Source organism: Penicillium cosmopolitanum (assembly GCF_028827165.1).
Source record: "Penicillium cosmopolitanum strain IBT 29677 chromosome Unknown utg000006l:49.0-5199605.0:1.0-5204138.0, whole genome shotgun sequence".
NCBI lineage: Eukaryota > Fungi > Ascomycota > Eurotiomycetes > Eurotiales > Aspergillaceae > Penicillium > Penicillium cosmopolitanum.
This window is the reverse complement of record NW_026622676.1, coordinates 4071517-4086306: the sequence shown is the minus strand read 5'-3', so window position 1 is coordinate 4086306 and position 14790 is coordinate 4071517. Positions and strand designations below refer to the sequence as shown.

General features: G+C 50.6%; 6 protein-coding genes across 6 annotated transcripts; 2 read left to right on the top strand and 4 right to left on the bottom strand.

Moving 5' to 3' along the window:
- Positions 1-420: 420 nt before the first annotated feature.
- Positions 421-1212, bottom strand: N7509_006055 (uncharacterized protein; the record flags this gene model as incomplete). The annotated part of the gene is made up of 1 exon (XM_056630692.1): positions 421-1212. One exon carries the CDS (start codon positions 1210-1212, stop codon positions 421-423), a length of 792 nt encoding a protein of 263 aa, XP_056489994.1.
- Positions 1213-2976: 1764 nt separating this feature from the next.
- On the bottom strand, positions 2977-3890 carry N7509_006054 (Rab family GTPase YPT6; the record flags this gene model as incomplete). Its single annotated transcript, XM_056630691.1, has 5 exons — positions 2977-3035; positions 3098-3500; positions 3571-3659; positions 3750-3775; positions 3838-3890. 5 exons carry the CDS (start codon positions 3888-3890, stop codon positions 2977-2979), a joined length of 630 nt encoding a protein of 209 aa, XP_056489993.1.
- Positions 3891-3939: 49 nt separating this feature from the next.
- N7509_006053 (H(+)-transporting V0 sector ATPase subunit c'') lies at positions 3940-5225 on the top strand (the record flags this gene model as incomplete). Its single annotated transcript, XM_056630690.1, has 5 exons — positions 3940-4248; positions 4306-4410; positions 4488-4579; positions 4669-4977; positions 5117-5225. 5 exons carry the CDS (start codon positions 3940-3942, stop codon positions 5223-5225), a joined length of 924 nt encoding a protein of 307 aa, XP_056489992.1.
- Positions 5226-5927: 702 nt separating this feature from the next.
- Positions 5928-8260, top strand: N7509_006052 (MoeA C-terminal domain IV; the record flags this gene model as incomplete). Its single annotated transcript, XM_056630689.1, has 5 exons — positions 5928-6110; positions 6197-6237; positions 6316-6437; positions 6497-6672; positions 6791-8260. The coding sequence occupies 5 exons, from the start codon at positions 5928-5930 to the stop codon at positions 8258-8260; spliced, it is 1992 nt and encodes a 663-aa protein (XP_056489991.1).
- Positions 8261-8631: 371 nt separating this feature from the next.
- Positions 8632-11754, bottom strand: N7509_006051 (DDHD family phospholipase; the record flags this gene model as incomplete). The annotated part of the gene is made up of 4 exons (XM_056630688.1): positions 8632-9101; positions 9153-9290; positions 9345-10650; positions 10702-11754. The coding sequence occupies 4 exons, from the start codon at positions 11752-11754 to the stop codon at positions 8632-8634; spliced, it is 2967 nt and encodes a 988-aa protein (XP_056489990.1).
- Positions 11755-12344: 590 nt separating this feature from the next.
- On the bottom strand, positions 12345-14220 carry N7509_006050 (uncharacterized protein; the record flags this gene model as incomplete). The annotated part of the gene is made up of 4 exons (XM_056630687.1): positions 12345-12941; positions 13005-13641; positions 13698-13976; positions 14105-14220. The coding sequence occupies 4 exons, from the start codon at positions 14218-14220 to the stop codon at positions 12345-12347; spliced, it is 1629 nt and encodes a 542-aa protein (XP_056489989.1).
- Between the last annotated feature and the right edge of the window lie 570 nt (positions 14221-14790).

Here is a 14790-nt window from a genome sequence, read left to right as displayed (position 1 = left end):
ACAGTCTAGATTTCAGTGAATGTAGTTTTTATCTTGGTGCCTACAGTGGTATTGCTCCAAGCTTGAAACCCCATGTTGACTGTTCTTGTCCCCGCCTTCTAATCGCGGGCTGGTAGCTACCTGAGATGGAATAGATTGGCCTATCTATTCCATCTCAGGTAGCTACTAATTTCCCATTAGAAGGCGGTTCATCATGGCGGGCAATATGGGGGTTCAAACTTTTGCAACGCCACTGTAGATGCTGATGGACATAATGCTTGAGTATTTTCCAGGCACCTGTCCAATAAACCTTGAAAGCTACGCAGCGCAGCAGTGCTATTGTGAGGTATTAAGAGCTATTGTTAGTTACCTGTCTGCTTATTGACAACTATTAGAATGTACTGCCTGGAAGGGGTTTGCTTTCATTATGGTTTCCCATAATCAAGGATTCAAGATTGGTGATGTTTCAATCGTTTCTCGAAAATCCTCTTGAGTCAGCCCCGGTATTTCACTCCCAATTTCCTGCGAGATGTCGGGCGTAAAGTTCCCATCTCCCGCGGGAGAGAAATTCGGATTTCCATAAGTGGTGTAAACGATGTTCGCATAGTCATGGTGGAATTCTTCATGTAGCGACGAAAGGAAATATTGCACAATTGATTCCTGCACGGCAGAAGGAACCGACGCCTTTGATCCCCAGTAATGGCGTACTAATTTTCCCAAACAGCCGGTGTGTGCCACTTCAGGACATCCATTTGATTCCGCACACTTGAGTGAATTGACATCGTCGGGTCGATTGAAGTCATACCGAAGGAAATTGCCGAATGCACCTTGCTCATGTGGCCAGCTGTAGCTGAAATTAGAGCAACCAGGGTATTTCATTTCCTGAGGACAGGACTCCCACGCCGTGAACAATTCGTGAGCTCGAGGGCTTTGTTGTGCAACGATAAAGCCTGTATTCAACAGAGTCCGGCCTCGCAAATCGTTATTGATTGGGTCTTGCGGATCGAGGGCCATGGCGATAAGGTTGTCTGGGACGATGTCCCAGTAGTTGAACAGCCATTCTAAGGGCACATGGGGGTGAGGAAAGATAGTATCTGCGTCCATGAACACCACAAAATCATAAAGGTAGAGATGCTCTCTCACTGCGGAGACTTTCGACCATGTCCCGTGCATCCCAGAAAAAGTGGGCATCTGCATAAACTTATAGTCGTAGCCATGGAGTTGGGCTATCATAGTTAGCTAATTCTGGATCTTCAGATCTCCCAAAAGGTACCCACCGAACAAATAATGATTGAGTCGCCCTGCCGTTGCCCACAAATTAGTCTCGTCAGGAGACCATGTCGAGTTGAGAATCTCCCCCCGAATTATTCAGAGGGCGTGTATCGACGTCGAGGATCAGTATTCTTTTCCCCAAAGACTTTTTGAAACGATGACCATCTGGTGAAGAGGGATATGGGAGTAGAAATGTATCGCCGGAAGTGAGTGTGAGAATTGGTGCAGTGATGGGATGACGAAAGACATCGAGGCTGTGAGCAATAGAAGGGAACGGTCTCTTGGATGGGCGCGGCACTCTTTCCCTTTGAAAGAGATGTTCATTATTGAAGTTGAGGGGTTAGATGGGAGGGAACAAATACCGAGACTCTGACCCTTCATCTTCGAAGATGAGTTGAGTGTGCAACGTAACATAGAGCAGACCAGAGGCATAAAGCGCTAGGGCGAGGTAAACCCATCGGCGACGAAAGAGTGAGAAGAAGTCCTTCCTTAGCATAGTAATTGTCCTTCCTTAGTGTGCAGGGTGTGAGGTGAGAGGGGAAATAGAAGGTGTCAATAATTGATGGGACGTTCGAGACAGTTCGAGCCTTGCCCCGGTCTTGTGGAATTGATGGATGTAGTTCACTCAAGATGCGAATGAGTGAAGAGAGGTGGTTGGGCTTGAGGGGGCCTGTCTTTCCAGTGTCAGATCTATGCCACCTAAGACGACTTGACCAACTACTACCGTTTGCCAGAATTGCCTGGAAAATAAAACTTCATGGTGACTGACTGCCCAGGGGCGATGGATGTCCCGGGCACCATAAACCCCCGCGGAGGAGGTTTTGTCAACAGATTTTGAGAAAAGAAGTGAGGTATGCATGAAAAATGAAGTCGAATGGGGGCAGGATACAACACATAAAATAAAACGGATTCAAATTGGAGAAAACAAATGTCTTGGGTAGATCCGGCCAGCCCGGGAAGAATGTCAACATGATCCGTTCATCAGAGACCAGCGCAGTGGCCATCCCATGGATTGACCACAAGACAGTCCCAACTTTACTCAGCTGATACCTAGTAGGTAGCTTATTCACTGTACCCGTTCTCCCGTGAACATTATTAGTATTAGAGGCTGGAGCAATGTAGCGGTCTATTGCTTCGGTGGGGGAGGCCGCTATCAATACCTGCCTCACAGTTTCGATATCAAACTGAAGATGCACAACTCGCTCAAAAGGCCGAGTTAGAAGACATCTCGACTTAAGCAGGGGTGGAATGTATGGGAATTGTGGACTATCAAGAGGCCGTGCTTGATTTAACTAAGGCTATAAAAGTGGTTTCTAGTTATCACTAGTCGAATGATCATTACTGTGCTGTGTGGCGCCATATGGTACAGCTTCATCAATTATAGCATATTCAACATACCAGCCCTGGAGGCTATTTGGGAGACAAACGACATCAGGAAAGGGATCGAAGGGGGAGAAGGCTCCAGTAAGACAAGAAAAAGAAGATATAATGCGGCAGTAGCAAAAAAATGGTAGCAACAGGCTTTCGGAAAACAGCCTACAAAGCCCTTGGACGCAGCCAGATTCAGCCACTGGAGGATCTAAGAACACGCTATTCATCCGACGAGCAACCAGAAAGTGAGAGAGAACATGTACATCTTGAAAGAAATGGTGCAATATCATGGAAGGACGCGAGCATCATCATCGGTCACAAGTGTGCAAAAGGAAAATGTGGAAGAAGGGGGGTTTAACAGGCGCAGCCGTCGTTGTTGGTGGTCTCCTTCGGGTGGATGTTGACGTCAATCACTGCAGAGAAGAAGTGCGGTCAGTACTTGTGGAAATATCACAACAACTTCGATCGAACTTACTCTGGCTCTCGCCCTGCTTGGCTTCACCCTCCATACCTGGCAACGCCTGGGCAATCCGTCTGAATAGTTGCTTCACATTGTGTCCGACCTTGGCACTGGTCTCGATGAACATCAAGCCGTTCTTCTTCGCCTCCTCCTCACCTTGTGCGGTTGTGACTTCGCGCTTATCATTTAAATCGGTCTTGTTGCCCACCAGAACGATGATCACGTCATTTCCACGCTCTCCGCGCACATCATCGATCCATTTGCGAGTGTTTTGGAAGGATTTGGCATTCGAAATATCGTAGACGACCACGGCGACACTGGAGTCTCGGATGTAGGAAGGAATCAGGGAGCGGAAACGTTCTTGACCGGCAGTATCCCAAAGCTGAAGGCGCACAGTCCGGTCTTCAAGGTACATAGTCTAACAAAGTCGCGATTAGTTCTGAAGCTGCCTGGGGGCGTAATCTCGAAGGGTTGGAGGGGCAGCATACCTTGGACAAGAAATCGATACCGATGGTGGCCTGGTATGTGTTGTCGAAGGAGTCGTACATGAATCGGGTGATAAGGGAGGTTTTTCCAACTGGGACAATTGTCAGATATCGCGATTCGAGCTATTCATTGGCCCCCTCATTGAGGCTGTATTGGGCGCGCAGTTCGAGGATAACCATACCACTTTGTTCACCCAAGAATACCAACCTATATATCGCGCATTAGTATCGAACAGCTCCAGCGGTTTCTTCCAGCCACATCAGACTCACTTGAACTTCTTTAGCGGGTTCGAATACGACCCTACCCCGGAGGCGGAGGCCATGGTGTTGTGCTGGTGATGTCGAGAGGGGGAGGGGACTCAGGGGTTCGAAATGCGCCACGGAGCCAAACGGGGAGTTCAGCAGGCAGCAGAGAAAGCACGAACAGAATCGGGAGCGGCGATGATAGGAATTCAGCCGAAAAACAATGGCCCCGCTGGAATCAATGACAGTTGGAACGATCCGTGGATCTGGGGAAACAAGACGCTCGTCTCGTCCACCGCCTCGGACCAGTTTATCCGCTCCGGCCACCGAGTCCGTTCCTCCAACCGTCCATCGAACAGCTATCAAACTCCCCTCTGTTTCCAACTGGCCTTTTCATTCATTCGTCTTCAGGTTGTCCGAGGTCGCCATGGCTGTCAGGTATTTTCTGGGTGTTCCCACGACTGCCCTTGTGGTAGTCGGACTGTGTACGTCCAGCGGGCTCATTGGAGCGCTCCTCCCCCCGAGCTGGAATGTCAAGAGCTAACATGGGGCATCTCACATGCAGATATGCTCTTCCAAGGCGAAGGCGAAGCTTTCAATGTACGATGATATCGAGACCCGAATCCGACCGAAACCTCGCTGCGAGCTTCTTATTGACATGACACGACACCTTCTAGGTCGGCCGTTTCCTTGAGGAGGTATCTCCTTTCGCCTTTGCGAACATTGGTATTGCGATGTGTATTGGTTGTTCGGTAGTCGGAGCTGCATGGTATGCTTCCCGAATCTGTCGCTTGCCGAGCTGCCTATATTAGGCTTCTGGGCGTGCTTGATGCTAATGTGGTGACACCTCTATTGTAGGGGTATCTTCCTGACTGGCTCATCGATTGTGGGTGGTGGTGTTCGGGCGCCTCGCATCCGTACTAAGAACCTGATCTCTATCATTTTCTGTGAGGTCGTGGCTATCTACGGCGTCATCATGGCGATCGTTTACTCTGCGAAGCTCAACGCGGTCCCCGAGAGCGAGATCTACACCCAGAGCAACTACTACACGGGTTATGCACTCTTCTGGGGCGGTATCACTGTTGGATTCTGCAACCTGATTTGCGGTATTTCTGTGGGTATCAACGGCAGTGGTGCTGCTCTCGCCGACGCGGCCGACCCAACCCTGTAAGTTGTCTTACCCCGGACTCTTGTCTAAGTCCCCCTCAAATTTCCCTTCAAATTCCCCCTCAAATCCCCCCTCAACGGGCCTATGGGCGTGCACTTGTGTTAGCTTCGGCATACTTACCATTTCTCTGTATCTTAGGTTTGTCAAGATCCTTGTCATTGAGATTTTCAGTTCCGTCCTAGGACTGTTCGGTCTTATTACTGGTCTATTAGTGGGCGGGAAGGCCTTGGACATTGGCGCGGCCTAAGAGTCCGCGACAGGCCGTGAGTCTCCGCGAAACTCTCCACCAACACCAACACGAAGCGTCCAACCAGAAGGGGCAGATGGCTATGCTTGCCCAATCGGGGGGGAGGCACCTCACACACTTGGCTCGGCTCGGCCAGCCGCATATGATCTCGGAACATTATTTGATATTTCTCTTTTTCCCTCTTCTCGTTTGCCAAAACTTTTTGTCATGTCTTATTTTGATACACAGCATTGGGGCGTCTGGAATTCGATATCTTGTAGAAGGCAAAGGAAAGGAGGGGATGACGCTGGATTAGCATTGATCATCGGGAGATCAATATGTATGTACAGTTACAACAGCAAATGGAACCCAAGTCAACCAACTCCACCCCCGCAACTTGGACTACACCATGGAACTGGGTGAATCCACTCGGTTGACTCCGTAGAAGTAACTGGGGTACTAGTACCTAGTTAGCACGGACCACATTGCACCCGAAGTTTCGCGATACTCCGAGTCTCGTACTCACGAGTACTCGTACACTGCAAGTTCCCCGGCTTTCCTTAAAACCATGCAGCAACCCCCCCACTTCGTTCCCCTCTTCCCGTTCTCAAACCACCCACTCACCATCCATCCACCTCCCGCCCATCATGGACAAACTGAAGGCTGCCATCCTGATCGTCTCTGACACCGCCTCTCAGGACCCCGCTTCGGACAAGACGGCCAATGCCCTCGCCCCCATCCTCGCCGCGGAGGGTAAGTGGGAACCCCCCCGCAATCAAGATCGTGCCGGACAATGTGTTCCAGATCCAGCAGGCCGTTTGCGAGTGGAGCGATAGTGCCAATTGGTATAACCTGATTCTGCTCAGCGGAGGAACTGGTTTTGCTATCAAGGATAACACTCCTGAAGTATGAGTCTTTTTTTGTTTTGCTTTTGCTTTTGCATCTGCCTGTTCCCTGTCCCTGTCCCTGTCCGCGCGCTAATGACATCACAGGCGGTCTCTCCCCTGATTCATCGTCATGCCCCAGGCCTAGTGTAAGTCCTTCATGGCGTTCCCATGGCGTCCCCGGGCGTTTTGAAGGTTGACGCTAGAGCATAAACTAATTTTCCCAGCCATGGCATGATTGCCGCTTCGCTGAAAGTAACCCCATGTGAGATGACATCACCCTACCCTCCTTGGCAATTCGTTTGGGAAATCCCAAGACATTTGGAAGCCTATACTAGTTGGAGCCCAAGTATAAACATCCCGCTAACCCCCCCCTTTCTTCCCCAGTTGCGATGATGTCTAGACCAGTTGCTGGAGTCCGAGACAAATCATTGATCATCACCTTACCAGGATCTCCCAAAGGAGCCATAGAAAACCTCGAAGCCGTTGTTAAGCTTCTACCACACGCTTGTTTACAATCAGCCGGCGCCAATTCACGCAATATGCACGCTGCCGGTCTTAAGAGCCTCGAGGCGGAGGCTGGTGTGAGTGCCGACTCTCAGTTCCGGTACTCATTTGCAGAAAAAGCAAAGCATTTGCAGCCACCATCACGGTCCGGGACACGTAGCTCCCAAGGCTCATACCTCGTCGAACCGCCAACAGTCAAATGACCCTTCTGCTGGTCCTAACCGGAGGTACCGGTCATCACCTTACCCGATGCTCTCTGTAGAGGAAGCCCTCATGCAGATCAGCGAGCACACTCCCGAGCCTATTATCGTCGACGCCCCAGTGAACACGGCCATTGTGGGATCTGTCGTGGCTGAAGATGTTTATGCAGCAGAGTCAGTCCCAGCATACAAAGCCAGTATCGTCGACGGCTACGCCGTCATTGCCCCAGACTCTACGAACAACGCCCCGAGTACGAAAGGCGTTTTCCCTGTAGCATCGATCACTCACGCAAACGTCGGCGGATCCCTAAAGCCCCTCCAGCCAGGCACCATCGCTAGAATTACCACTGGGGCCCCTCTACCTCCCAACGCGAATGCCGTAGTCATGGTCGAAGACACTGACTTGGTCTCCTCCACCGCTGATGGAACCGAAGAAGCCACCGTCGAGATACTGACCGGAGATATCGAGCCTGGCGAGAATGTCCGCGAGCCCGGCAGCGACGTCCGCCTCGGCGAGAAAATTCTCACTCGCGGAGATATCATCTCACCCGCCGGTGGTGAGATAGGGCTACTCGCCTCAACCGGTATCAGAACAGTCAAGGTCTTTAGAAAGCCTCGAGTCGGCGTCCTAAGCACAGGTGATGAACTTGTGGAACACGACGACCCATGCACACTCACTGGCGGCCAGATCCGCGACTCCAACCGACCCTCACTTCTCTCCTGTCTATCCTCCTGGGGTTTCCCAACCGTGGACCTGGGAATCGCGCGCGATACACCAGCCAGCGAGCTCGAGCATGCCCTACGAGACTCCCTTCGCGGCGTAGGCCGTGCCTCATCCAGCGTGGACGTGATAGTGACTACTGGCGGCGTCTCAATGGGCGAGCTGGACCTTCTCAAACCAACCATCGAACGCACTCTCGGCGGCACAATACACTTCGGCCGCGTCTCCATGAAACCCGGCAAGCCGACCACTTTCGCAACAATCCCATTTAAAGAAGCAGGCGACGGCAACACACAGCAAGAACGCAAATCAAAACTCATCTTCTCCCTCCCCGGCAACCCGGCGTCAGCCCTGGTAACTCTCAATCTATTCGTCCTGCCATCGCTGCACAAGCTCTGCGGTCTGGGCGAGAGCTCGCGAGCACTCAGCACAAAGCCCTGGCTGGCACCACAACTCGGCCTGCCCCGCGTAGCCGTGGTTCTGACACACCACTTCCCACTCGATCCCAAGCGCACGGAGTACCACCGTGCTGTCGTAACCGGATCACGCTCGGATGGCCGACTATATGCTACCAGTACCGGCGTCGAGGGCGTGGGACAACGAAGTTCGCGCGTCGGTAGTCTCGCCAGCGCAAATGCACTGGTTGTACTGCGTCCCGGCCGTGGAGTCGGTATCAAAGGCGAGATTGTGGAAGCGTTGATGATGGGCAGTGTTTACGGTTCGGATACTCGACTCATTTGCTAAAGAAAGTCACGACTAGAACGATACATTTTGGGGGCTGGAACTCCTAGATCTCTCTGATTCTGATTCTGCTTTGCTCTTTTTTTCATTCCTTCCTCTCTCCATTATCTTTCTTCATGTGTCTTTTTTTATATACCCTTTTTGGGTCTTTTTCTCCTCTCTTGGTTAGCTAGACTGGCCACTACATATTTCAATCAATGGAATGAGAACACGATACAATCAACCAATCAATCTTCTCTATTAACCCGATATGCAATATGCTACTAGTTCAAGTTACTAGTAAGATCCATGAATGTAAGCAACCGAAAACTACAGTCTTTCTAATAACTACCAGGCGAGTGGCAGTCATGGAACGTCTTCCAAGGCCCATGAGATCAACTCCGGGGATACTTCCAACCCTTTTTCTTCTCAGCCCTCAAAACATGCAATGTCCCATCCCTCCCTTGCTTGCGGGCAATCTCCACAACGAAGAATCTCACGAAATCAGTCAATGTCCAATAGCTACTATGTGCACTGAGCATATTGAGGTACTGGATATTCAACGGGCCACCTCCACCAGAAAGATAATAGTCGATCTGGCCATTATCGTTCAGCAGAAGCATGCGCTTTTCGGCAATTTCCTCGCGCGTAAAGTCGTGGGTCTCCATTTCGACGTTTGAGGGTAGCTTTGTGACTGCCGCGGGGCGAACTGGGGCTGTAGAAAGCATGAAGCCAGGTGTCGAGCCCCATTTGAAGACGCTGCCAAATGACGTCCAGAATGAAGATGTAGCGCTGGGGATTGAGGCCGTTTTGAGTGAATTGGAAAGCTCGGAATCGACTGCAGCGTTGACGCGGTATGTGATTGCTGATTATTTTAGCAACTTGAGACAAAATTTAGTCAATGGGAGACACTCACGATCGGTAGTATGCATTATGTTGTAGAGGTTGTCGACAGCAAGACAGCCGTAGCTGCCAGTTTCCCCGGCTACACCTCGTACTAGATCTTCGCCCTCGCTGCCTGGTTTATTTCTACCCTTTCGTGGAAGTAGACTCGCTACGGTGATATTAGCAGCTATACCACGCCAAAAGTTGTGCGCTCAGGTCATACCTTTATTCAAGAGAAGAAAGAAACCCGCGGGACTCCCACACAAAAACAGAATCCGTGTATCAAACTCGAAAATATCGCTATGCAAGGGTGTGCTGTGAAAGTCAAAGTGAGGGACATGTGTCGGCTGATGGCTTAGAATATCAAGCGCCATGACGCTTCCGAGGGAGTGAGCGAGGAGATGTACTCGGCCGTTTTCTTGAAAGCCAGGGTTGTTTTTGCACCAGAGTCGGTAGATACGGTTGGCTTCTCTGACAACAGCCCTGATCATTTTCGGCTTGTGATGAGACAGGTAATACGGAATGTCGAGCATTACATCACTGATCAAAGAACGCACAGCAGGGAGAGTCTGAGGCGTTATGTCGTCAAGCGAAAAGTTGTTGGCAGTGGGATCGTCGGTGTCCGTTGATTCTAGAGTCGGATCTTCCAAAGACAAAGTTGTTCGCCAGTTCACAGGAAGAACCATAATGCCGCCATTGTCTTGGTCCACATGAGGCCAGACAGGCTCGTTATTTAATTCCATATTTACTTGGCGACGGAAAGCATTCATGGCGTGGGTAAAGTGGAAGCTCTCCATCCGCTCAGATAACTTTTGCCCGATACCATGGATAACAAGTACCAGGTCTGTAGGGTTTGGCCGCAGTCCCTCCATTTTGCAAGCATAGCAAACTTGCTCGCCTGGAGCTGGAGCTGGCTCTTGAGCTTGATTTCTTCGGATGTATTGTCGTACATCAACGGCATTGGCCTTGGCAGGGTTTAACTTGTCCCATAGTCTTCGACTAAAGCCGCGCACCACAGGTATGCCAATCTGTCGTCCCTTGCGAATCGGACCAAGTGGTCGTCTGCCACGGGAGGCCGATGGTAACAAGCTTGGTCGGAGAATTTGAGCATTTCTGGCATCCACATAGAGAGCACTCGAAGAGAGATAGGGTTTGATCGTTTCGGGGAAGGCTGTGTTCCCACCAGCGGCCTTGTTGAGATCAGGCGAAGGTCCATTTGGCGCATCATCTTCTGTCGAGTCGGTGGTGTCCATTCCTTGCTCTTGAGCTGTCCCGGGCGGGTTGGCTGATCCTGTTTCTTCCTTCGTCCAGAGGCGGTGCACGATCTTGAGCTCTGCATCGGCTCCATTTTCCACGCAGCTATTCAACTCATCCTGCCATGTCTCGGTCCATGGTTTCAGGTAGGTGTAACCCTCCTCCAGTTTGTTCGCCAATGCAGTTTCCACAGGGTACATCGAATTTTTGTAGAACCATGTCGCTCGGACGACAGCTGATACATCATGAAGCGGGCTCCAGTATATGGGTTTCATCTGTCGACCAGAATTAGCTTAGGAATAACAGGCAAGAAATGATGCACGTACTTTCAAATTTGGAAGCTCGACGAGGTGAAGCCGTGAGGCTCCGACGGGAATCTTTGCTTTGACATCGCTCTCCTGCTTCTTTGAATTTCTTCTATCTCGATTCTCCTCGGAAGTGTCTTGGGTCATCTCGTCTAGGCTGACGGTGGCTCTAAGGCCCGAAGGCTTAGGAGCCCCATGGTTTGGCGCGCTGCTTCGAACCTCGCTCTGCCATTCTTGGGGTCCGTCCTTCGATGGCAAAGATTCGACCGAACTCCCAAATTGACTGTGGGATTGGGAAATCGGCGCTCTGATGAAGGGCGACCCACTGATACTCACATCACGGGATCGATTGGCACGGAGACTCCCAGTCTCATCTTGGCCATCTTCCGCCCCGTCATTGTCTCCTAGAGTCGAGTCACTTCTTCTCTTGCTCGATTGCACTTCTTTCAACGAAGAAGAGCGTTCTCGCTTCCTTCGATCATTTAAATCACTCCTATGGGGGTATTCGGCAAGATCATCACTCGTGAATGGAGTCACACGCCTTCGTGTGGAACTCCCGATCCGGGGTTCAGAGCCGATGGGTAAGCCCGATCGGCTTTTGAGATGCCGTCCAGGAGTCTCATCAGGAAATGATGGCGAGTTGCTGAGAGTGCTTCGACTGCTGATCAGACCTTCCCCATCTCTTCTACTTGCTGTCTTGCGGTTGTGTCCGATGCCCAACTCAGATGCTCGGCCGGGGACAGCAATGCCGAGGTGCGACGTTGACGGATCTGCTCGAGCTTCAGATTCACTCGCACCCGTTGCCTGGCGAGCCTTGCCTAGTTTCTGCCACGAAGTTTCCAGCGCGAGGTTGTCTATTGCGGTAAACGGCTTCGGTGGAGCTCTTTCATTTTCCGACCCCTGCCCACTCGCCGGGGGCAGAGGGGCCAAGGGGTCGTCAATTGGCACGGATGAGATGTAGAAGAATTGAGAGCGAATGTCGGGCGGGGTATCGTGAGAATACCAGCTCGACAGGTCCGATTCTTCGTCGGCCAGCAGGCAGGTCGAGCCGTAAGTATGAAAAGGGCCGGTCATGGCGAAGGACGAGGTTCCACTTTTCCAAGGGTCCAGCAATCTGCGACGAGATCAAAACACCGATCGCCAGATGGTCATTGCCAAGGTGGCTGCCGGCTGCTCACCCTAGGCCGATCGGAAACAACCGATCTGATGGGAGTTAGATGGTTGCATAAGGGCGTGCAAGCAATGAAGAATGAAGAATGAAAATGACTCTTTGTCCACGTGTGTCAAAAGCTGCGAGAGCTGCCTGGCGCGCCCCTATGAAAGATGACGTCGCTGCACGTGCCGCCGTGTGGTTTGCAAGCAAGAACAAGGACAAGGACAAGGACAAGCATCTCTGGAACATCCTGGCCTAGGGTATTTATTTATCTTTATTTCTACCGCGTAAAACTCAACTGGGAAATGACCCCATGTTTTGTGTATTGTCAACTGAATGATTGGCGAATTAAGAAATGGACTATCATCCGCCATACATCCTATGCCTCGCACCCATTCCCCACTCTTAGATTCTCGCAAAGAATGCCCGGAGTAAATCATAATTTCCTACCTTCTGAAATCAAATCAATTCTTAAGTATGTCGGCCCGATGAATTTGATATCCTTCCTTGACTATCCCATTGGCAGAGCACTGTAGCCACTGGTAGTCCGCGGACGGCGCTTGATGTATTCGTCCATCATTTCATCCTGAGCCTGAAGGCTCACATCGCGGAATTGCTGGAGTGTATCGAGTGAAGCATCAAGCATGTCCAAGAGGTTGCGCGTGTCATGAAGATGCTTGCGAATCGCGCTATCGGGCAAACAGAAAGTGCGAACATTCATCTCTTGCGCGATTTTTTTCCAGTTGGAGAGATTGGACTCGAGCATGATCGGATTCGTGGAGCTTTCGCCTGCAAATCTAAGACTTCGGCGGTTTGCCATAATGAGGTCTCGCTGAGTCGCTTGGTCGAAACGGAACCCGGTTACCCGTGGCCGGTTTTTCGAGCTCCAGAAGTCGTGGACCTTCGAGATTGACTGTCGAGAAACTCGACCGTCGTAATATTGATTCGAGATGAAATCGTTCGCTGTGGTACATATCATGACTTCTAATTCGGCGTACAGCTTTGACTGCTGCGAGGAGGTCAGAGAGACTGGTGTAAGGGGGCTGGGTGAGCCCACTGGCGAACCGGGACCGCTTGTTGGGCTGGAGCTCTTGGGGAAATCTCCTTTCTATACAGGGTCGATGTGAGATTCCGATAAAGTAGTTGCAAAGGAAAGAGAGAGATCACTTACCAGCCCCTTGAGCTTTCTTCCAAGCTCTCGCATCACACTTGGCCTTCGCCGGAGGGTCGACGCTGGCTTGTGATCATCGAGCCAACCGTTGTCCCCGAAAAGCTTCTTGTGAACACGCCCGCCGTGGGCTGCAAACTTTCTTTTTAGACCCGAACCGATGTCTGTACCGCTATCTTCCTCGATGGTAGTTAGTGAACGCGATGGAGACCGAGTCGGAGACCTCTGAGGGGACTGGTTCGGGGATTGCAATGGAGATTGATCGGGTGATTTGACCACTCTGGCGGTGATGGAAAAGGGAGACTTTACTTCATACAAAGAAGCGGTGCGGCTCAATGGTAGTATCAAATTCTCCGGGATGGTCAGATGTGGTCGAAATTTATGTCCAGTTTTGAAGGACAGGGTCAGGCCCTCTGGGACCAAGGCCTGGAGGGTCTCATCGTGGGGAGGAAAAGATGCTTCCATTGAATCGGGACTGATAGATCGGATCATATTCCGTATCTGCGGGGAATTTGCCAGATCCGACTGCTGGCCCTTTTCTGTGAGGTATGGCGATGGCTCGCTGCATGGGATAGCGATTAGCTCATCGAGATCCATAGAGTCGATGTAAGGGTTGCTGTTGGCGACACTCCAGTACTCCCTTCTTCGATTATGAGCCAGTCGAATTCGAATTCGTTTCCAAATGATGGATCTTACCTCGCAGTTTCGCTGTAAACATCGGTAGGAGAGACTGGCCCCAATTGAGCAAGAGAAGCCGATCCATGCAGCATGAGCGGAACATGATGGATCGAATATTGCATCTCCAAGGGCTTTTCCTCCGAATTTGAAGTCATCGAGTCCTGAAATTCTGAGCTGTCTTGCTGAGATCCTTTCTCTGGTGTGTTGTCGGTGTAGTTCTGCTCTTCAGACGAAGCTGTGGCATGGAATTGATCGAGGGTGGTAACAGGTTGTGAATCGTGAAAAAGCGATTCTGGGCTGTGAAATCCCGTCCATGATTTAAAATTCGTTAGCAGAGTCCGACGTTCAGAATGTAAAATAATTCACTGGCGTGGAGCGCTCAATAACATTGCGGGTTTGGGGCCTTGGGAGTTCCATTCACATACCCAGAAACAACAATAAGCTGATTTCCCCCCCCCCCCCCCCCACTTCGTTTAGAATAATCGGGCGGGATGTAAGCCTTAGCGAGAAGTGTCTCAAGGGTGCCGTCGTCCATATTCATAAGCCTGAATGTTGGAAGGAGTTGTGCGTCCTAGGATTGAAGGGAAGCAAAACATCAACAAAAAGTGGTTGCGACTCGTTGCCATGCGTCAATCCCATGCAACATAAGTGCCACAGTACCAAATTAGTCCCATCAATGGAGATATTCAAAGTGAATGAGGTCAGAGAATCAGGCTACAATATAATTCGATTGTCTTACTTCCATGGTGCATTGCCTAGAATTTTGGGGTGGCTGTTCTATAGTTCGGTGTCGCATTATTGACAGCTTCAAGTTGAAAGAGCCGAACTAATCATCCCGCGGTCTGAGTAGAATTTCAGTCGTCAATTGAGCAAAAAAGGCTATAGAACATTGAAAAACCTGTAGAATTTTCTTGTTTTGCGTTGGATAAGATACTTGTTGCCCCAGGCATCAACAAGGCATGGCTTCAGCCTGAGGCCGTAATTAAACAGCTGGAAACCCTATTACTAGCAGGGACATTATGTTCTAAATTTGATATATATATTCTGGAGATTACCTACGTAATATTCGTTCTTGCCAACGCTAAACCTGTAACTGAGCATTGCTGGAAAT